Source organism: Brachyistius frenatus, unplaced genomic scaffold (assembly GCF_029030835.1).
Source record: "Brachyistius frenatus isolate BFR_SWC_R1_liver_20210118 unplaced genomic scaffold, ASM2903083v1 Contig_19, whole genome shotgun sequence".
In the NCBI taxonomy this organism is placed as follows: domain Eukaryota; kingdom Metazoa; phylum Chordata; class Actinopteri; family Embiotocidae; genus Brachyistius; species Brachyistius frenatus.
This window is the reverse complement of record NW_027210618.1, coordinates 1,133,980-1,157,421: the sequence shown is the minus strand read 5'-3', so window position 1 is coordinate 1,157,421 and position 23,442 is coordinate 1,133,980. Positions and strand designations below refer to the sequence as shown.

The 23,442-nt window shown below is 42.4% G+C and overlaps 2 protein-coding genes across 4 annotated transcripts in view; both read right to left on the bottom strand.

The window, feature by feature from the left end:
- Positions 1-2,016, bottom strand: part of LOC138619050 (PDZ domain-containing RING finger protein 4-like) — a 123,695-nt gene extending 121,679 nt beyond the window's left edge. Inside the window, exons 1-2 of the mRNA XM_069695252.1 lie at positions 1,655-2,016; positions 1,451-1,546 (exon numbers count right to left, since the gene is read on the bottom strand). Of these exons, the coding sequence (XP_069551353.1) occupies positions 1,451-1,546; positions 1,655-2,005 (447 nt within the window). The 5' untranslated portion in view covers positions 2,006-2,016. The remainder of the gene's footprint in view (positions 1-1,450; positions 1,547-1,654) is intronic.
- A 3,012-nt stretch (positions 2,017-5,028) lies between these two features.
- Positions 5,029-23,442, bottom strand: part of cntn1a (contactin 1a) — a 69,743-nt gene continuing 51,329 nt past the window's right edge. For all 3 annotated transcript variants that reach the window (XM_069695251.1, XM_069695249.1, XM_069695250.1), the window contains exons 8-24: positions 22,623-22,722; positions 22,009-22,190; positions 21,593-21,717; positions 20,982-21,099; positions 20,540-20,687; positions 19,477-19,604; positions 18,612-18,784; positions 17,063-17,186; positions 14,150-14,311; positions 13,694-13,843; positions 13,015-13,085; positions 11,958-12,192; positions 10,773-10,876; positions 9,888-10,077; positions 9,671-9,783; positions 9,402-9,558; positions 5,029-7,323 (exon numbers count right to left, since the gene is read on the bottom strand). In XM_069695251.1, the coding sequence (XP_069551352.1) occupies positions 7,247-7,323; positions 9,402-9,558; positions 9,671-9,783; positions 9,888-10,077; positions 10,773-10,876; positions 11,958-12,192; positions 13,015-13,085; positions 13,694-13,843; positions 14,150-14,311; positions 17,063-17,186; positions 18,612-18,784; positions 19,477-19,604; positions 20,540-20,687; positions 20,982-21,099; positions 21,593-21,717; positions 22,009-22,190; positions 22,623-22,722 (2,357 nt within the window). In that variant the 3' untranslated portion in view covers positions 5,029-7,246. The remainder of the gene's footprint in view (positions 7,324-9,401; positions 9,559-9,670; positions 9,784-9,887; positions 10,078-10,772; positions 10,877-11,957; positions 12,193-13,014; positions 13,086-13,693; positions 13,844-14,149; positions 14,312-17,062; positions 17,187-18,611; positions 18,785-19,476; positions 19,605-20,539; positions 20,688-20,981; positions 21,100-21,592; positions 21,718-22,008; positions 22,191-22,622; positions 22,723-23,442) is intronic.

The following is a 23,442-nucleotide window of genomic DNA, read 5'->3' as shown; positions in this document are numbered from 1 at the left end:
AGAGGTTTAACAAATCCCTGCAACAAAGACTGAGGAGCAGTTCCACATGGTGTCCGTACAGTTCAGCACATTAATTACATATTGACATGGATGAGGCTGTGAGCAATTACAAAAAAATTGCATGTGGCCTTGAAAAAAAACATTGTGCAAAAGAAGTGAAGCAAACAAGAAGCAATTCAATTTCAATGAGCCATTAACAGCCCAAGTAGAATTGGTTTTTCTCTAGCAAAGCTGCAACAATGAAGGAATTAACCTCGAAACTTACTGCATGGATCTACAGAATTTTAATCAACGCAAGTTTAATAATCACTTCCTTGAAGAGAAAAAAAAAGTCAAAACACCCAATTCCATCTTTTTGTGAGCATTCCTTATCTTTTACATTGTAGACTGGTTTTTGAGAAATTGCATTTGAGTCAAAGAGAGAAAAAAAAAAAAAAAACACTAATCATTGATAAAAAAAAATAATCATTAGTTGAAGCCATGTAGTATTTCATATTTTCTACCACGTCTGCAGCAGGCATTCATTACATTCACTCGTTTCTATAAATAATTGTGTTGTTTATGTCGTATTTAATCAAGTACATTAATGAAAATCTCACTCAATTACTCCCCTTGTAAATTTTGGCTCTGGAATAACCATCGTCTCTTTCCTATGTGCTGGAGAACGGATGGAATATGATAAGGTGGTCTGACCCTAATACTTTTCAAAAGGTTTGGACTCTAGAGCCAGACAATAACATCAGATCAGCCGAGACCCAAAGAAAAATGACCAAGATCACTTTCGAAGCTTCTCTCAAGTGGCACAAAATGAAGAACGCGGATTAAAGTCACATGACATGAACAGACTCCATGAAAGTCAGAAGTTGTGAATAATTGAAGCACTGAGGTTATCTGATCATTCAGTATATATTGCTGGTAAATTAATCGACCAGTAGGTGCAATCATATAGTGTACAGGGGGATATATATATATATATATATAAACAACATATAAACCAAAGTCCTTTGCCAATAAAAATACTCAATCGAAGGAAAAAAAATAAAAAATAAAGACAGATCGACACAAAGCAGGACGTGCAGAGAGATTACCTACTGTAAGCATTCTTCAGTCTGACTATGATCCATAAGTCAACATTTACACTAAGAATTATCTGGCTTTGAGGTTAAACCTGAGCAGAGGCAGCAGGTGAAACAGAGGAGGAAGAAGAAGAAGAAAAACCCTGGCGCACATGAGGCAGCAGCACCTTCAAAGCACTTAAACAACCGAAATCCTAAAATCAACAACACCAGAAGAAGTGTTTTAGTTGGACACCGACAGTGGTACTGACATGGAATCGAAACGACAGCGCACTGCGCCTCAGGGCGCTGTGGGCGAGCATATTCAAACTTTCTGCATTGTCCTGAAGCTTACAGCCACAACTGCCAAACAAGAGCGGGTGTACTTGTCTTACCTGAAGTGCGTCGGTGGTTTCCTGCGGCTCTCCCTCCGCACACGTTGCTTCGTCTGATACCCGGCTCTCCATCTCGGCAGCTGTACTGAGGTCACGCTGATGAAGTCAACAAACACAGAAGTGCAGTGATATCATCAACCCCGTCGTGTAGTATTGACTCAAACTGGAACCAGAAATTCAATCAACCCCCTCCCCCCCTCTCACCTTGCAGTATCCAATGACCTGCTCTGCGATGCTGTTGATGTGCAGCAGGTACTGGTGGAGTCTCCTCTGGTACTTGAGAGCGGCGAGCTGAGCCTCGTTCTGAAGAGTTGACACCTGGGCCAACAGGGACCGCTCCCTCCGGTTCCACCTGAGCCTCGCCATGCGGGCTCCGTGCTCGAAAGTCGCGCTTCTCTCCTCCAGCGCGTCGGCGACGGTGCGGAGCGCCTCCAGGCAGCGGTGCTCCCCTCTGCCGTTGACGTTCGGACCGGACAGCCGGAGACCGCATCCTCTCTGACAAACACCACCGGCTTCACCGCGATGACCCGCGCGCGGTTTGGTGTGCGACTCCATCCCACCCGGGTTTGCAACTTTGCCGACCGAGTCCTTCTCCGCGCAAACGGTTGGGCAGTCAGCGCACATTGTTTGCGCGGGCCACTTCCCTCCCCCCCCCCCCGACGCAGAGTTGGGACGAAGTTATTTTACAAGTCTGAACACATGAAAGCGTGAGTGCAGTGAAAAGTTTGAGCGATCTGCGCAGCTCTCACTGAGCCGATGGGGCTGCGCCACTTCTCGCACCACATGACGAGACGTTGGTTTGAGCGCAGAAACTTCTCCTGAATCACCTCCGACCTCTCCGGTCATTTGGTCAACATAGTAGCGCATTTAATTTCCACATATATTAATTACAGTCTTCACAATCTGGTATTTTATTTAGTGCGGTCTGACTCCGTTTTGTGCAGTTTGATTTAATTGTGTCCGAATGGGTGGCGCTGCCGTGAGCTTGATGTGTGTTATATATCCTCTCCAGCAGAGGTCGCTCATTCTCTCGCATATCCTTAAACGATTAACTTGGCAGCAGATCCCTCAAACTGACAAGGGAACTATCAATTAAACAGCCCAGCCCATGATTGTCATTATCAGAGGGGGGGTTATTGAGCCTCCTCCTCCCCCCTTATTAAACTAATTTAGACTGCTTTCAGGACACATTCTGCACTGATGAAATGTGCCTCAACGGGACTCAGATGTTCCTTCAATGACTAAATCCCATCTGTAACACAATATCTGCATGGAGACCTTCAATTATAAGCCCCCACCCCCCATCCCCCACCCCTGCATGAGTCCAGGAGTCTCCCCGCCTGATGCAGCATGACACTGCAAGCATCTGAGAGACAGCGTCACATTTCAGGTCTTGGTGTGCAGAAGTCTGGTTTCAGACTGCCGTGTGTGCCACTTTGAAGTATGCGTTTTGTGTCGTCTGAGCCGTCAGAGAACAGGTGTAGGCTTACAAAGACAATAATACAATCTGTCCCGGGACTCCACACCTGTCTGCAAAAAACACATGTGCAAGGAGGTCAGAAGAATGTTTATATCGCCTGTCAGTCACCGTAAATGAAATAGTAGGTATTGTATTACTTTTACATAGTCCAAATGTGTTTATCAAGTCACCACATTTGAGAGCGGAATGGGTTTCAAGTACGTAATTCAGAGGAGCAGCGGGACTGAAGCGAGCAGCAGCCGATGATTGCGAGTGTGTTTCGGAGAAAGTGTTTCACAGCCACCTGGGATCAGACCTATCACACAAGGCCACATGCTTCGGGCCGATAAGCCACTAAATCACGGCAGGAAAAAAAAGAAGTTATCTCTGTCTTTTGTTCTCCCCGTGAGCTGATTTCACTGAATGAGTATTGAAGGCCATGACTGAAACCCAGAGGTGATCTGAGGCGCAATAAGAATCTAAATCTGATTCATTTGGTCTGACGTATAATCCATGAGGAGAAGTGATATCATTTCACTTTTCATCTGCTTGATACCTGATAGGAGACCAAAGTCCCAACAGCTGTTTCTCCTTGGAAACCTACATGTGGCCTTATCTGTGACGGAGCACAGATTGAAACACTATCTCTGATATATTCAGTATTATCTTTGGTAAAGGATAGCTTTCTCCTGAAAAAACAAAACAAACAAAAAAACGGGGTCAACGCACATATGGAGGAGTTGTTGCAAATAGTTGAGCTGATAACGGAATTTTCTCATGAATCATAGATGATGAACTACTTTCTCTTATCTACATATATGAGGACTGAAACACTGCTATGAATATTTGACACATAACTAGTCTGAAGTTACAGCTGTGTGACAGATACTTAAATCCCAAGGGAGTAGTGACTGAAGACTCGAGCAAGGCTTCCTTTTTGCTGAATTCTTATTTAAATCTTCCTCAGAACGAGAAGCACCCGAGACCACCTGGTGCCCCAACTCCAGTGGAGGATCTTTCTGGATTGCATAGCCCTTCTTATCATTTTTGCACACATCTGTGTAGTGTGTGTGTGTGTGTGTTTATAGCAGAACTGTTTACATGCTGAGGGGGGAAATGTTCTGCAGTGACCTTCAATCTTGAATCTTCAATCAGACTAGTCTCAGGGAATTCCTCCTTAAACTGACTTGCTGTGAACTAAACTATTAAATTAGGACTTTTGAAAATATAGTTTGGATATATACTGGGTTGTTTTTTTGGTTTTTTTTACACAGTGCAAGCAGCTGTAGTGTCGATTCTATGAAACAATATAAAACACAAACAAAATGTTGTAGTGCAGTGACAAATATGATGGAGATCACGTGACGTGATTGAAAGCGCGGGACCAGCTCTTCAGCAGACCTTGTTGTAAAACTGCCTTTTGCAAAGTCAAGAGTGAGCTTTGAAGCGCTCGGTGAGAAATGGAAATTGAAAAATCTACAATCTCCCGACGGCTTCGCAGCTCTACGTGCTGAAGATGATTATCGAAAATGATCGAAAGCTCATTTGTGACTTTGAGTTTTCGTTTTTACATGTCGCTTCGCATCGCTACTATTTTTCAAACATGGGAAATGTTGTACTGAATGACATCGAAACTTGCATCTGCGTTAGTTTGCAAATATTTAATGAGGTTTTGCATTCTTATAGACCAAACTTTTTTTTGTTTAATGAAACTATAAATTAGTCTGAGGCTCGTAAAAGGGGCAACTTATGGGTTGCCAAGTTGTAAAAAAGTGCACGTCTCCAGAGACTTTCTCCATAACGAGTACTTTCACATATAGAGACATATTTTGTAATAATGTTATAATGACATGCTTTTGAATTTTTAGACGCCAGACCGCTATATGTTTTGTAGGAGAGTATTTACATGGTTGTATTTTTACTTGAGTTAAAGATCTTAAAGAATCTTTTTTCCACAACAGAAAACTGCAAACCCGAATCAGCAGTCAGTTTTTAGTCGGTGTTTTAAACTCATATCGTCGACTGCACTCCTCAAGACTCAGTCGCCCGTCAGTCACTGTAAATGAAAAAAGTAGGTCTTTACTGCACAACAACAAGACAAAACAGCAGAGCAATATAATAGTTAACTACACTTTTATTGTTCCATGTCCAGCCAATGAGAGGTTTCGGTTTCATCCCTCATGTCCAGCGAAGCTGTGAACTCCAGCAGACAGCCCAACATGCTGCCACCGCCACCAACGACGCTTTCAAATCCCAACCATCGTGTGTTGCGATACTGCAGGACCATTTCTGAACTTCATTGAGTGAGATTCCTTTAGTCAGTTTAAGCTCTCTTCAAAAAAAAATTAAAAAAAAAAAAAATCCTCAGACTTCACACGAGATGACTTGGCTTAATGAAGCTTAGCAGCTAATGCACATATTAGGCTGAGGTCTCTACTGTCTCTGACATAAAGGGATGTCACTCAGGAGTGGAATGTATTTCATATGAAGCCGAGAGGCTGAGCGGTTGCTATGATGCCGATTTGTTGCAAAGCAATGTCACTTTGTCTCCGATCTCATGCATGTTACAATGTTCAGCCACCGCTTCGTCCAAAATGTCAAAGTTCAAGGCATTCATGCATTTGGCAACTTTTTTTTTTTTTTTTTTTTTAATGATTTGTGGCATGAAGATAAACCGAGAAAAGCACTTTATGGTGGACATTGATATTGTCACATATGGAGATGCGTGACCGGCATCAGTCACACACACACGACATGGCTCAAGAGGAACTCCAAACGCAGCATTTGTTCCTCCATTTGAGGGAAATAAACTTTTAAACTTATCCAACCAGCAGAGGGTCAATACATACAAATATAGGAATCGAAAACAAAAACGGTAACAGTTGATAATGTTTATATATCTCTGGTCATATGTTAAAAAGACAAAAATAAACCATTCAAAACAACATCATGAGCTTTGGATGGGCTCATACCACGGACATGGATGGCTTTTCTTACTTTTTGTTTCTGATGAAAAATGAAATATACTAGATTACTGTTATAGGAGCTAGGCAAACTGCCTTATTAGAAAATATGAAGTAGCCACAGACGAATCGGACATTGCGCAGTTATGAGCGTCGCTACCGTTCACTATAACTGTTAACAGTGACTCCCACACAAAGCCATAAACGAGAGAGATGAAATGAAATTGTTCACATTAAATAAGATGCCAACATTCTTTACAAAGCACCATCTGGTACCACTGAGGTCCTGACGATACAGTCAAAACAAAGGAGATTCAGTTTCCGTTTAGTGCCACTAACATGTTGAGGTTTTCCCTCTGGATTTCAACGCTGACCTAAACGTTGTTGCTAAGCTTTGAGATCGCGGTGCAGTTGTGCGAATAAAACCAGAGATCACAAGCATTTAGATTACATGTTGTTTGCTGCATTTCTGCATTTGAAACTGCACGTTTGACACGCTGTTCAGTCCACTTCCTGTTCCTGTGGCTTCCTCTGCATGTCAACGTGCACCCGAATTTGAATGTAGTATTAACAAAGCTCAAGTTACGGTTTGGAAATGATCGCTGGTTAAACCAGTCTGCTTTTCTCCAAATAACATCAACAGTGTATTAGATCGTAAAACAGCATCAATTATTATTTTAGCACGACATAAACTTCTCTTTTCTCTACGCTTGTTATAAAATCAAGTATGCGAGAGGTTCAGATTTGCTTTGACTGTATCTCTGTAACAGAGGGTGTGCTTAATTATTTTTTTTTTAAAATGCCACTGAACTGCAAGTAAAGAAAGACATGAAGAGATTTTTTATAAACTCATACACTTACCCTTCACAGCTACTTGTTGACCTTAAACTATGGAATGCACAGTAGGATTGATTTTCCAAAACATCACAGAGCAAATGAAGCCGAACATACAGCATCTTTATATCGGAAAAGTTCGGCCTTGTGATGTAAAAAGACGTTAACAGCTAACCTATGCAAAGTGGAGGGTTTACACTTTCACTAATGATCCATTTTAAAACAAGTCACTGTGAAAGATAAGTACAGTTATTTATATAAGGCATATATTTAAAAAGTTGACAGAACTCCTTTAACACTCCTCCAAAGAGGCTTTTTGTGGATATATAAGGAATGTCTTTGTCCATTTCCAATTTTTCCATTTCTCCGTCTATATTTCCACAAACATATTCCAGAAGGGAAGAGCTGGAACGTGACATCCCGGGTTACAGGGCGGAACCAAAAGATTGTGGAAAGAGTCCCAAAGTCCTCGCAGGTGTCGACCAGAAGCAACCAGAGGAGTCTCCTTCATGGGAGGTGAAGACAAAGATGGCGCTACATTCAGAGGTTCAGGCACAGAAGAGCCACCAGGAGCAGGGAGAGGACGCTGAGAGACGGGGCGGCCATGACTCCTTCACCTGAGAGAGAAGGAGACATGCGTGTATGTCCTTTTTCGCTTAAAGATAAACAATTTAAGAGAAGAAAAAAAAAAAAAAAAAAAAAAAAAAAAAAAGCGGTCTATGTTACTCGAGTGTTCGCCGTCATGCCTCGACTCAAAGAGTTGACAAAGCAGGGAGACTAAACGTTTTGTAAATACAAAACGTTTTCATTAAGTACGTGACATACAGCAGGAAATGTCGGTAGTATAAACCATGTCTGTATGAGAGGTGTGAAGTGTGAGTGAATGGATGTGAGGCATAGATCACTGAGAAAAAAACATTAAAGAAATGTCAGCTGGCAGGCGAGGTGAAGAAAGTGATGGGATCCTGCAGGTCTGATCTATGGAGTCCCGAGCCTAGCCTACTCAGATGTACTGCATCACGGACAATATTCTCATTAGAGATGAACCGCGTGTTGCCCGGTAATCTGAGAGCAGGCGGCGGCAGCGCGGAGCAGAGACAAGAAACTGCAGTCAAGTCGGGACAGAGTAACAGGAACACTCACATCGTGTTAGACCTGATTCTCATTTAATTAAATGTTATCAGAGCCGCATATCAGTTTGTACGCGGTCTCCAGTGTAATTACAAGTTATTCAGGTAATCTGCCATCTCTGATCATGATTCAACTTCCATTTCACAACAACTGTCGTGCAAATCAGCTTCATATCAGATTGTAGATAAATCAGCGAAGCCAAATTTCTCAATTTTAAACTACATACAAATAGTCAACACAGAAGAAAGAAAAACAAGAGAAAAGTTTTCACTGTTAATATTTTAAATATTCAGACTATCAGGGCTTCACGTCTGCATAGATCTAGTGTTAAGAATCCTCACATCCCACTTACCAGAAATCTTTTTGTTAATTTAACTTAAGTAGAAACAAACCACAACAAGCAGGTGGAAGCCAAGGGAGTGAAAGGGACCGTCTGACTGACACCGCCTTATATCCAGCAGAGCTGAGTCTCCCTGCAGGTCTTACTCTGCCCACCAGACTCCTGCAGGGATAGGCCCGTCCAGAGATAATACAAAAAAAAAAAGAGGATCCACCACAAACCCTGGAACTGGAAAAGCAACGTTCACATACATTTAAAATTGGCATCCCATATTGAGCCACCCAGTCCTTAGTTTTCAGTCCCTTTAAGAATTAATGGGTGAAATACAATACAACAAAGTGCACATCCCACCGATCCTCATCCATCGAACCAAAGAGTACGTTTGGTGTGTGAAGTGTGATAGGCCTCATCTTTGTGGCGATCACCTTAAATGCCCCTCTATTTGTCAATGCCCTCCATTTGAAATCCCTCACGGCTTAAATTCCAAGGTCTGTGGAATCAAGCTGTCAGGTGGGGTCTGGACTGAATGATAAGGGATAAGGAAAACCGCAGGGGGGCGAGGGGGGAGGGGGGTTTCCTCTTCTCATCAAGATCAATTACAGAGGCTTAAGGCCTCCTCTATCCAGTCAGCCCACCTGTCAGTCCATCAGCCAGCGAGAGGATCCAGTCAGTGGGTTATCAAGGCTTTAGTCACGGACCATCATAGCCCCACAATCTGAGGTATGAAACCTAAAGTGACAGCTCTACATCTGGCCCAGGGGAACCCTCGAGCTGTGACAAATGATAACGTGCTGCCAACTTTGAACCTGGTAATCCCAGCAGCAAAGGGCAGGTCAGGAATGAACAGTCAGTGTTTCACCTCAGCACTATGGATTTAAAATGTCATTAGATGACAGAAGTCATGATTTTTTTTTTTTTTATATTCGCTGATGTGAAACTAAATGTGGGTGAAGATGGCATAATGTTTTTCACGGGAGATCACTCAAACTCAATACATTTAATTTCACTGAACAGATGACCCCACTGAAAGGAAGAGAAGGCTCCTTCTTCTAATTCAGTGGCTTTTGTCGAGTCTCTTCTGCTACCTACACTCCACTTTTTTTTAAAAACTGTCAGAACAAGGACACACGTTTACTGAAAACAAAAGAAATGAAGCAATGCATCCAACTCAAGAACCTAAATCGTACAGTACTTTAATGAACCCGCAGTAGGCCTGGCTGTTACCTGTGAGTTTGATTTGTGCCATAGCCCCATCTCCTCCCTCCGTGTGTGCCCGGACCTCCACCACATAGTTTCCATCTACGGGCCGGGGAAGCTCTATGTACCGCTTGCTGGTTGTGTACAGAGTGCCCGTGGAGTGGCCCTGCTGCCTGTACAGCACCTGGGTACACAAACATGTACATTACCGCAGCGTAAGAAATGTAAGCTTTCCGGCAGTTACTGTTTCACTACAGAAAAGTAACAGTAAAAAAAAAATGTTGAACTGTACTCACTCGGTACCCATCTATTGATGACTCATTAGCCAGCGGTTCCACATGTTCCCAGGCAATATTCACTGACTGGCCCTTTAACTTTGTACTTATTATTATAGGAGGTCGACTTGGAGCTGGTAAAAAGACACAAAAAGAAGAAAAATGAATTGTAATATTTAAATGACTGATGTTGTTTTCCATGCAGCTCAATGTTAAACTACTTTAAAGCACAACGTACGAGGTTTCTTGGTGTGGATCTGCAGGTGTTTGCTGGGCGGCCCGTATCCTGCAGAGTTGTAGCCTCGAACCTCAATTAGGTAGCGCGAGTCGGGCTTCAGACCCTCAAGTTTGGTGTGGTTCTCCCTGCCAGACACCACAACCCTCTGAGCCCCCCCTTCACTGTCTTCATGGTTCCTCCAGTACTTCACCTGGGACACACAGAGACACAGCTGAGAGGGCAAGGATCCACCTTGTTTTTTGTACGAGTGACACAGAGTACAGTCTAAAGATAGGACAAATGTTGTCATAAAATTAAAGGAACAGTTCAACAATGTAGAAAATGCACTTTCGCTATCTGGCTACTCCGTTAAATATAAGGCAGCTACCCGTTTGGCTGAAAACAAAAGAATCAGCTATCACATTTAATCATAGTTTTGATGCTACACTAGCCGCCTGCTGGCTGCAAAGAGAGCTGTATCCGGGTTTTTTGTACCCAACTCTCCAACACAATGTAAATAGCGTACTTCCCAAAATATGGAAATAGTGCATCAAGGTAGAGACAAGGCTAAATTACAGAGACCAGATATGCAATTTTTACTAATGGGTGTTAAAATGAGAACATTTTCAATAATATTCTTTATTTGTAAAGCAAAAAAAGACCTCAGAAAAATATAGTTTTTATATTTCAGAGACTTTTAGCAACTTTATTTTTGTTTTAGATGCAGTAGCTTAAACCAAATCAGAAAAAAAAAAAAAAAAATGCCAAACACTGAGACATGGTGCTTTTCACACCTGCAGCATAGTAGGTGCATACTTAATACAAAATTTCCCCTTGGGGATTAATAAAGTAACTACCTAACCTAACCTACTTTACAATAATGCCGCAGTTAAATTTCCTACTGACCTGGTATCCATCTATATTAGTCTGTGAGAGGGGCAACCACGACACAGTGGCTACTGTAGCAGAGAGAGCCCTGCCGTCAACAATGGCAGGGGCTTCATATGGAGCTGAGGAGAGACCCAAAGGACAGTGTGGTAAATAGGTTACAGTAGGAGAGACTGAGGTTATGGTCATGTCCCAGAAGGTAATTTTCACATCGCACACAAAAGAGCATATTTTATATGTATGAATATGTTTAGTCATTACTCTGACCATAAACTAATGTTTCCTCATTTGTGTCTTTTGGCTCTTATAAAAACGTAATCTCTCAGCGGCATCATTTTAGAAATGCAAATGAATCCCTGCAGCGACTGGACTGACATCTCTCTTTGTCTGCATTCCTTCACTGGATCATCACACACTGCTCCATGACTTATGAGGCAGTTATACACTGTTTGGAGGCTACTCCTGCCAGGAAACTCTCCTCCAATGTTAAATTGTCACACTGGCACCGGGCCCTGAACAAACATCCCATCAAACATTTTCACTGTGTTGAACGCTGAAGCAAACAGACAGAAACAAGACACGCACGCACACGCACACAAACGGGTCACAGGTTTGCTTGGAGACGGAGCGCTTTGAACGCGTGACTATAAAATCAAAGGCCCTCAAAAGGCAAGCGTTGCCTAAGTGCGTTACCATGGCAGCGGGGCATCTCTGTAACCCATCATGTCTGGGTTGCCAGTGGTTATCTCGACTGTCTGTCAGTGAAAGTTAATAACTAGGCAAAATGCTTTGCATCCTCGGGCGAATTATCAGCTTTCTGGTTCATGCTACATGGATCATTATAATCACCACACAAGAAAAGAGAGATAGAGAGAGAGGGAGGGAGGGGGAGGGAGAGGGAGGGAGGGAGGAAGAGAGAGAGAGGGGGGGGGGGGGGTTCACTTTCAAGGGGTATTAAAATTCCTCATAACTATACATGAGAACTAATTTGAAAAGGGTCCTACTCCATAGAAAACCATGGTCGTGATAAGTATCTGACACTGACAGATTAAAATAGCAGAGTGTTGGCGTACTGAAGGCTTCTACATTTTCTGACTCTGACTAAATCGACCAGGTTAATCCGCGATGTTTTGAGGTCAGTTTAGCACATTTTCCCTTCTACGGTTGAGAGTGTTGAGAGCTGTGAATCTCTTCAGTGCTCACCGTCCTGTGCAGAATAGATGATGGCTGTCAGACTGTAGGGTCCTTCTCCCTGGTTGTTGAACGCTTTAACTTTGACTTGGAACTCTGTCAAAGGAGGAATGTCGGAGTCTTTGTGGACATAACGCTTGGCCTGGGGATCAGCTACTGCCAACCTCTTCCACTGGTTTTCTTCTTGGGGTTTGAAGGCCACAATGTAGCCGAAATTAGACCCATAGTAGTATTGTGGCTGTACGGGCTGATGACAAAAAAACATTAAAAAAAAAAAAAAAAATGTATGTGGGAAACGTTTTATTTAACACACCTTTCAAGACTAAGTCCCTACAGTCAATTCAAATCCTAACGCTGCCCGTCTTCACATCATGCATATCATTCATTATCCATCATCCATGTGTTGTATACTGGGCTAACAGCAGGACTCTGAGTGTATGATGTTTACATACTGTTCAGGAAGGTAACTGCATTCTGGGAGACACATACTGCACACACTGTTGTGAAACTTTGATGACTCATTCTTCCCTATCTGTCCTCACACATCATTTCCTTTGTTGACGCCACATTCTTTATCATAACACAATACAAACAGAAATGCTCAACGTGTCGCATCATCCGAACAGCTGCTCTAGAATTGAATGGTCATGCTAAAATATCCAATTTATCAACGGCTGCAGCGGAGAGATGCAAGATTATAATTCAGTTCAGTCACTGATTTTTTTTTTGTGTGTGTGTGTGATTGTTTTGATTTTTTTTTAAAAACTTGCATTCTGTATTATAGTTTTTCTGCGACCTTTTAATAAATGCATTTGATTATTTCTGGGACATTTTGGTGGACCATTTTTTATTAATGTAAAATACTGCCAGGAAAAAGGTTGCTTTGCTGAAACACAGATACGTTTACATTCAAATACGAGGTCAATGTGGCTGTCCACTGTCTTTTATTTTTCTGTGTGTGCAACGAAATAAATGTCATTATTACAAATTGAGCTACAAACTCTCTGTGAGCTGTTAACATGGACTTGTAACCTTTGTCCCGTTTACCCGCTGGAAAGTCCCGACCTACCGTCCACGTGATGGTCAGTTCTCTGCTCGCCCCTCCACCCCCGCCGACATCCGAGGGCGCCACCACAGGAACTACAATGAGACAGCAGCAGCAAAACTCTTGAGCCCACATGCTACGAAGCCACACAAACAAAGCCAACCCACACAGGCTGTAACCTAGCTCTGGCAATGTTACTGAAACATCCTTCCTCTGCAAACACAGTATCAATATCCTCCCCTGCGCCAAACGCAACACCTTAACGTCCATGTAGGGAGTCTGCCACTCAGGGAGAGGGACAAGTTCTCTTGTTTGACCTCGAGTCCAGTAGCTCACTTTCAATTGATGATTATTTTTTTAAGAGAGGTTACTGTAGGTCTGTGATTCCCATTTTATAATTGAATTTCAGTATACAGTTTCACCAAAGTGCTCATTTGTAGAGGTTTGTGTGGTGAGCTTGGCAGCATGGTTTTGCTCCAGGAGGCGCAGCATGATGGGATTTCTGCTGACTCACTTCTACAGCGATACTTAACATAAGTAAACAGTGCAACAGGACGACGACGAATAAATAGCAGAGTGGAAAGCTGGACTGTCGGATCACATGTCTTTTTCTTTCTACTTCATGACCTTTCAAGTCATTCTGATTCTTTATTCTGTAAACCTTGAGTTAATATATTGGTCCCAAGTCAGGACACACTCTCACCTGATTCCAGGGTTTTGTCTTTCAGTGACGGGCTGCTTGGGTCTCCAGTCCCCAGAGTGTTGGTAGCAATAACCCTGAACTCATATTCTGTCCAGGGGAACAAATCCACCACTGTAGCTGTCTCTGCATTCCCTTCCACATCAGCAGGAGCTGGAGAAAAATGTACATTTCAGCGCTATAGAAACAGAACATTATACAGTGCAGGTGGCATTTTCCCACAATTAAACAAAAGTATCATAAAAACAACCATCAAGTTCTATTTTTGGAAGCCATTCCTGTATTTAAAGTCACTGAAGCATGACTAAATTATATTTCAGCCATCTTTAAGAGACATTAACCACCATGTAGGCCCACAGTATCACTGTGTGGCATGACCAAAATTATTATTACACCAGACCTAGCTCAACATTAAGGCTGCAGTGTTTATTTGACCAACTATTATGCTGAAGTTCTTACATGTAGAGGCATTCTTCCAGGTATCTTTTGCAAATTGGTCCCTGTACTGGATGGTATATTTGGAGATGGGGCTGTGGTTGTCTGCTCCGCGGCTCCACTGCAGCGTTATACTCTTGTCAGTTTTGTTTATCATTTGCACCCCACCTGGGGCACCGGGGGGACCTGAGGGTAAAGAGAAGAATAACAGGAAAGTTTAAAGTGTTGTTTGATGGGTGAGGAGCCCAAATGTGGCTGCAGGTTTGTGCAGAGAAAAGTGACACTGTCTCCAGTTCACATCTTTGAATCCCCACAAGTTCCCACTTTGACTTGTCCTTCAAGCAGTCAATGAATGTCCAACTGGCACACAAATGAAAGAGAAAGAGAGTATGATGTTATTGAAAGAGCTCAAGGGGATTTTTATTTTTTTTGGGCAAAAGTCCTGAGCTGTTTAACAACTTTAAAGTTAACATCAGTCTCAAAAAAGATTCCTGTTTGATGCGTATGAGACACAGCACACCAAAGTCATTCGATTCCTTCTTTTTATTGTCTTATTTAAAAGACATCTGAAAAAAACTGATGGATTAAGGCATTAGAGCTCAGAGCCCAGTCACATATATGAACTCAAGCTTAAGCAAAGGCTTTTGAATGCAGTGTTGCTCTGGGTCCTCCTGCTCCTCTTGATTCTTCCTTTGGAACTTAAAAATGGCTTAATATAAAACCCAGACTGTGTCAGGGTTAGCCTCCCAACCCGCAGCCTCAGAAATCGGCCAGAATTTACTTTTTTCCAAATCATGAATACGAGTCGAGAGAAGTAAGGCGATTAGACAGCCAAAGCTGGACAGCCCTGAAGCTTACCCTCTCCTCTAAGAGTTAGGAGAGAAGGCATTGACTATGTCATGTGGATGAATCTTCAGCACAGTGTGTTTTGTAAATTGATAAGTGTTGGGCTTTTCCTGCTTGATGCATATGTAAGGCATTTGGATGTAGCCCAACAACCAAATGTATTGAAGTTTATGAATAGATTTCCTAATTCGCGGAAACTTAAGTTAACACAGCCACATTTCAGCACTATTCCAGCCAAGACTTTAACTTAAAGCTATAAAAACACACCCATCGTATAAAAACAACTCTTCTCCCTATCTCAAATCCCCACTAATAATAAGCTACAGGTGCAGAGCTGTGTTTTTAGCACTGACAATCTCCTTAAGCAGATCTGCTTCCTCATCTGTCGTGATAAATGGCTGTCTTTCATCTCTCCCTCGCTGCACCCCGGGTTGATGGCATTTGGCACTCCATTAGGAGCGGCCCTGGACCTGTGCTTTGGTTACACTCTGGGAAACGCCGCAGTCCTCCGCTGTACGTTCACCTGGCCATCTGTCAACACCTGCCCTGAAAGCAGCGGCGGCAGCACACCCAGAACACAACAGGGATCACTGGCAACCAGATCGCGGCTAGAATTCCTGGGTTCCTCTCTGAAGAGGGCCTTTGTGCGCCAACACTGGGCCTGTTTCAAGACCCGAGGAGAGGGCTGTAAGGCAAGCTCTCACTCATCAGGAAGTGCAGAATGACAACAATGAATCATCCAGGAGCTGAAATACAGTAAAGGAGAGACGGAACCCTGCGGGAAGCGTGGCAGTGTTTATTTTGTGTGTGTCGATGTGTATATGTGGTTGGAAGAACAGGTACTGAAATCAGCAGCCGTCCATGTCAAAATACAGCGGTGAGAGATACAAATCTATGATTCATCATACACTCATCACACAGCATTACACTTAATTCACTTCTAATGAAGACAGATGGGAGCCGGCACCATTCAAAACATGTCGTACTGCTACAGAAGCATTGCTTGTCCCCTTCAGTTTCATCTACTACTGTGTGTGTGCAACCATAGCAACAGCTTGTTGCCAGAACAAACAAAAATCTTTCCTTCAAAATAATTTATTTTCCAAGTTGCATCCCCGGCTGGACATGACAGATTTTTGGAATGGCAGAACATCTAATTTGCAAAATGCAAACATATAGCCAACCGTGGTATTCTACAGGCAAGAGATATGTTTGAGTGGACTTCATTCATTTGTGCTTTTACAGAAAGGCCAGTCATTACTGACTAAGTTAGTCTGACCTTTCCTGGCTGGTACTGGTAGATACTCAGTGCTCACTGAGGGTCTCCATCTTATGCATGAGGACACAAGGCATTTCCTTCCATAGATTTGTTTTCCAGCGTTTTCTCTCTCACTTTCATTTGCCTGGAGTCTCGAGGTTGACAGATTATCCGGCAAAAAGGGCTCCTTTCTGGTTACTCTGGAGAGATTTACTCCTCTTCAAAAATACAGTACTTGTGCTATATCTCTGTGTCTCTTTCTCTCTTCTTCGCTCACATGCCCTTTCTCTCTGTATATTCATGGTTTGACCTAAGGAACATTTTCATGAGTAATTTAGGAGTATAGGCCTGATGAACTTTGGGATTCTTTTATACTGTGTTTGGTATATAAACTCTACAGAGTTTTTCTCTGTAACTTTCAATATTCATAAATTAGCAAAAAATAGCATTGATAAAATATCTAGTAACATCTTCAGATATTATTTTTTTAAACAGTTTAACATCCAAAAAGTCAGTGAATCTGCTCTAACAGCACTTTGTAGGCATGGTTTGGTCAGATCCGATTGACAATAAACTAATCCAATTATCATCACATTCGACTTTACATTTAGTAACATTTTTAATGGAGCATAATCCTAATTTGTGCATGGAAGTAAACGACATCAACGTTTTCCACCAGAGCCCCACCGACTTCAAAACAAGAGAGAAGACAGAAACAAAGTACAAATGTAATATAACTGATAACTGTTCAGACTGGCTGAAATAGTGTGTTCATGTGTTTAGATTGTTTTCAGGGCTTTTAAGACACTTCATGCAAAGGGCTCATGACTCACCCCTGACAACCAGCTGGGCAGAGGCGGTGATGTTGTCAACCGGGGTCTGTGCGGTGCAGGTGTAGCGTCCAGCGTGTTTCAGCTGCGCATTCTTAATCAGCAGCTCGCCATTTGAGCTTCCATTCTGCACAAAACAACACAAGAGACAACGCGTAATTTAAGAGTGAGCGGCACATCATATGTGAGACAAAGCTCTCCCACGATCCGCCTGACAGACAAACCTTTGCTGCATGTCATCCCCTTACTCTCTTCCCCCTCATTTCCTGTCAATGTTCACTGCAACTGTCAAATACAGGCATAAAAGGCCCAAAAAAATGATCTTTCAGGTTGGCGTTGTACTGAGCAGACAAAAAACAGCCACATTATTTTATTCCCATCAATCTTTAAGCACACAGGCATTTTCAGTCCAAAACATTTCACTGCTTAAACCTAGTGTACAATTATGATCTCACAAAACTAGGCCTGTGCACCCTTATAAACACACTGACCCATGCACACATTTTTTCAAATGGGAACAGTAAGAAGCGAGCGTGCGGCTGTGAAGAGCTCCCTCTCCCAAATGTAATAGATGTATAGTATATTTACAAACTTTACATTCAGCCTTTCTGTCGTCTATCTTTTATTACCCAGTCTTTGAATTCATAATTTTGTACCCAAAGCTCTTGAAATGTACATTTTCCTGGCATGTTTGCCTTCCCGAACAGGTACAAGAAAAGGCACATCTATACTGAAGTTCTTGACAATTGTTGACGAACAAAAAGAGGGTAGAACCACTCACGCAAGATACGTAAAAGAACATGATAAAAAAAAAAAGACAAATTTGGATGAATGGCAACTAAAACTTAAACACGCAAACAAAATTCCCTTATATTCCCTGACCCGTGCAAACCCCGACTAAAGTGAACTAGATGAACTGGACGAGAGCTTCCACTAAACAGGACCTCTTTTCCTGGGAAGAAATGTCAAGGTCCATACAGTGTTTGCTCCCGTCAGCACTCTCGCTGTAGAATAAAATACAATCGCAGCTTTGAACTTGCTGGTGAAGACCCAAACTGGCTTGGCTGATACCACACAAACAGTATTAGGTGGAATTGAACCCCATTTTTACGAGGGGAAAATCCTCCTTGTGCACAAAATAGGGTATCATTAATCACAGTCATAATATGGTGTTTGCGTAGCAGGAGTAGTGACAAATGAGAAATGCTAACCACGAGCTTATGGTTAGAGAGAGAAGGAGGGTGGGTCATGTCGACAATAATGGATGTTAGCGGAAATTCCTATTAAACTGATATGCAACGCACTCTTCCACTCAGAGAGGCTAAGGGAAATGGATTTTAGAGCCATATTCATTTAAACCCGGTCGCACTTTTCCATTTCAGGTATTCCAATGAAAATACTAGACATCAATCTGACCTCAAATATGATTCTGACGTGGATGAACTCCAGATTAAGATGAGAAGAAGTTTTGTGGTCACACTAAAGTAATCCAAGTTAAATTTTTGATTATTTATGTTCATTTCTCTACAAAAAAACAAAAAGATGGTCTCACTGGGGTGCGGTCATAATGTTGCCTGTCCTTGTGTAGGTCAATGACTCGGCCATCCAGAGACCAGATGAAGGTGATGTCCAGAGAGGTGTCGTGTGATGCTCCACACTGCATCCCCGTGTTCTCTCCCACTTTAACGTCAGCATTAGACGGAGCCAAGGTGATCTTTGTGGACTCTGGGGGTAAAAACGCAGGAGAATAAATCTTGGTGGTGAGAAAGAAGACAGTCTGCCTACTTAAACCATTTAGATTGTAGGAAATCTGATTAAATAAAATACAAAAAAGGCAAAGTACTTATTTGAAAGTCTCACGTAAACTGTATAGGATGTAGTGTTGGTGTGAAAAAGCTAAAAGTGTTCAATATGCACAAATGTCCTGAAGAGGGCAGAAAAGAGCTGTACATCCAGCACCACCATGGATCAACTGTGAAAAACGATAATGTTTGACAGCTGAGAATGGATATGTGAAGAAAATAAATGACATGCAAATAATCTAATATCAATGTTATCATTTATTCAATCCAACAATTTCAGCCTGCTCATAACTAAAGTCGTCTTCTCATTTCTCATAGAACAGTGTGAGAGGCTGAGCCCTTGTCTCATCACGTTGGATCTAAATCCCCTCACGCCTTTGCCCTTGGGGAATGAGTGAATATCCAGCAGTAGGCTGTGTACTGTCGCTCAGCTCAGAGGGCTATAATTCAACAACAGTAGACATTTGGAGGTCGGGAGTGTTTGGTGCGGCTGTGAGTGACAGGAATGATTGCCAGCTGAGGTTGACATCAGTCAAAGCAACGTCAGCTGTCTTGGAAACATCAGAGACATAAAGAGGCCCATTAATTATACGTTGTTTGTTAGCTGGAACTTGCCTGTAACCAGCAGAGATCCTGTGCTATTGGCCTTGCCCCGGTCGTTCTCCGCAAAGCAGGTGTACCTGCCTTCATCTGCTCGCGTCACGTTGAGGATCTCCAGGCTCCCATCCTCCCAGATGAACACCCTGAGGAGAAACCACCATTAATTCTTCACACACTGAGGAGACAGAGCAGAATTGTATCAAATATTTAGCACAATATGAAGGTCAAAAGTCCAGTGTATGTTATTCAATTGATATGTGGATGATGAAAAGTGATGAAAGTGCTCAGGTTGCGTGATGGATAAACCGTATAGTTTTCCAGAGAAAAAAAACCAAGATGTGAACTGGAAACTACTCGGCAAGAAGAGACATTAAATTAACATTGATTGACTTATTTCTCTGCAGATTTTATATTCACGCATGACAAAGAGTGTGCCAGCTGCCCCCTCAACACTCCACACCATCTCTCACGCACACAGTGGTCATGGAGAATATTAGGATGCATATGCTGATTAGTAATTTTCCCCCTGCTCCTCCTCTTTGCGCAAGTCCCACTGTGGGGACCGGGACTGCGTAGGGTGGGGGCATGAGAGGGGGTTGGGTGTTCCACAGCTCTCAGATTAGGCTTGTTTTGTCAGTGAGGATCACAAGGCAGGGGTTTACACACTAGTCTGTCCACACTGATCTTGAGAATGAGCTTAATGTCAGCCACTGACAGACAGCCAAGCCGCGCTCGGCAATCACTGACAAACAACAACATTAAAGGCTTTTCTGGGATACGTAGTAGATTTAGGAGATCTGGGGCTTATTTAGATCCCCCAAATCAAAACACTGTCTTACCACTTTACATCCCCTTCAGAGTGACAGAATTACATTACTTTCCCAGATACTTTTCCTTATGGAAATACGACTCAGATGTGTCTCAGTCTCAGAAAATGGTTGTTTGTGGATGAATATTGGCATTAAAAACAACAAAGGAAAACTGATAAACGAACCTCTTTGAATGAATATAAACCCATAAACTGCTCACTGATTAGATGACAAGAGGAAGAGGGCCATCTCATTAAGAGACTGCTAACCTGGTGGAGTTGGAGAGCAGCTCGGTGTCTTTGCTCCAGTAGAAGGCAGGCTTTGGGGCCGCTTTGGGTCGACACTCAATCACCACCCGGCCATTTTTAGCTGCCAGGACTCTCCTCACTTGGTTGTTTTCAAACATGGGAGCAGAGGCTGAGGAGTGACAGTATGGATTATTCATCACAAACTCTGTGGAATATGGATTAACTGCAGGAACGCATGCACGTATCACACATCAGTAAAAATGTGTGGTGCTGTTTGAGTAACGACAGTCCTTTTTTTAAGACAAATCTCTCTTCTTTTTTTTTTTTGTCATGTTAATACCGATTTTCATTTCTAAACACACTCCATACATGGTAATAAGTTCCAATTAGTCAGCTCAAAATGTGGCCTTTGAATCTCTGGTGCAGCCATTTGTGCTGCGACGACAGCCAAAGTTGGACTCACCAAACACACGCAGCTCTGTATTGGCATAAATGACTCCATGGCGATTCTCTGCGATGCACTGGTACATCCCTGAATCATCAAGCGTTAAGCTGCGGAACCTCATCTCTTTCCCGCTGACCTGCGAAAAATTTAAGTTCAAGTTAAAATATCATACTTCTACTTTTCTCCATTTTTAATAGAGTTTAAATTCCATTTCAAAGCAAATAACCAGTTGATTGTTGACATCCACAGAAGTACGGATGACAACCAGCTCATTTGACCTGCAGAGTATTTCATCAGTGCATAATGATATATGCAACAACCTCCCCCACTTTGCTGCCACAAGCTGCTGCTCTCTTGGGTATTTTCAGGCCTGATGACAGTTGTTTCTATGAAGCGTTACACAACACATGCTGGCAACAGCTCAATAACAACAGGTACTTTTTCCTGAGTACCCACTTTTTCCTGTGTATCCACAGTGGCAGCTTCCTGTCATTGTCGTGCTACTGTAACAACCCGGGGCTTTATACTGAACAGATAAGAGACCTAACAGGGCTGCTGAGAAGGTTTTTATAGCTATAGGTAAATTCCTCAGTTATAGGACAATGAAGATTTATGAATTTGAATATTACCGGCTTTCCATTTTTCAGCCAGCGGATGTGTGGTTTAGGTTTGCCACTGGCTGTGCAGGACATCGTGTAGTCGCTACTAAGGTCTTTCTCGATGCTGCTGATGTGCTCCACCCACTCAGGAAAAGCTGCAAATGAGGAAAATCAGAGTTATATTGTTCGGGGAAAATCCAAGAAAACTACAAAGCTGCTGAATGACATATGAGGTGATAAATGAGGCAATAAAGTAGGTGCTAGATTTAAAATCTGGGGACTAACAGCGACTAATAACAACAAAGGGCTGGTGAATTCATCCCACAAAGCAGGGAAATAATACAGCTGAAAAGGACTTTGTAAAACTTCCATTTAATGCACGTGTGCAGTCACTGTAATACATTTTAAGACAAGAAGGCTGACATGACATTCAAAACACTTCTGACCTTCCACAGACACTCGGGCAGTGTGGTAGTCCTTCCCTTTCGAGTTCACTGCCTCACACTTGTAAGTGCCTCCGTCTTCAAACTGCACATTGTACAGATTCAGTTGAGCTCCTGCCATCCGCACATCGTGATTGGGTGGCAGCTGTCCATCTACCTTCTTCCAGCGGATCTCAGGGACGGGGCTGGGAGGGACAGAGACAGAAAAATAATACACAAGCCAGGCTTCAAGTTATAGGTTAATGCGTATGCATCACTGCACTCAAGTCATCCCCATTCTGAAACATGCTTTATGAATCGTTTAGCTCAGTGAGTGCGCATCGAACTGAAGAGTCTTCTAACAGTCTCAGCTACAGTAAATGCCATTTTACTACAAGCATTAAGAGGGAACTTATATGGTGTTCTGAGAAACTGATATGATGTGATGCGATTTTATAACTGACAAAGCTCTTAAACTTAATTCATATTGATTTAAATTCTCCTTTAAAACCATTTTTATTAGACCTAAGATCTAAATGACTCACTGGCTGGTGCGAGACCTTCACGAAACCTTTCGGTCCAAACAGGGCACATTTCAAACGCTGCAGTCTGGCAAACCAACGATCTCTCAAACTTACTTCCCCAAAGCAAAGCATTCCAAGGTGATATTCTGCCCCACCAGAGCAGTGGTGTCTAGGAACGTGACTTTGAGGTCAGCAGGGTATTTCTTGATGGGACCTGAGCAGAAGAACAAAAGGATATGATATAAAGTTGTAGTTTAGTTTGTAGCTGTAGTGTCAAAATATTTTCCCCATTTTATGCCTTGTGCAGAGTAAAGGATTCTCAAATTGAGACAACATATTTAATAAATGTTTAATATTGTAATTATAAGAACACACCGATTCAGTCAAAAAGCAAGAGCCCACACTTTATTGTTTATACATATTTGTAACTCGATGTATTAAACAGTTTCAGTGGTGATTTCAGGGACTTGAGATCTCACAGAAAGTCACAAAATCGAACGTGATTTCAGAACAAAACAAGCATGAAGGCAGACCGTCAATGTTAACTGTTTGCACCTTTGTGTGCTATGAATTATCCCATAAAACTAGAGGGAAAAAAATGGATGCAGTCATGGCTGACAGGACTGAATCAGCACAGCTTCAACATTTTACAAGGCAGGCTCGGGGTAAGTTGGAAATTGTTAGTCTCAAACGGGTTTAGTACAAGCCACTGCTGAAACCTGTGTTCATTAGAAATGTAGTCATTTTTATTCTTTCTCTGACTTCTTATTGCCTTTAAGATGCCGTTCCATATTAATATTACTGTGCTCTGGCCTTGTGTAAAGGTTGGTGACACTGGTCAGCTTGCTCTCATGCATTTTTCTGCTCAATATTCAATATTGTTCCTTTCAAACCACACAGGATTTCAAGTCGTACTATCAGGGAGACTCTGATT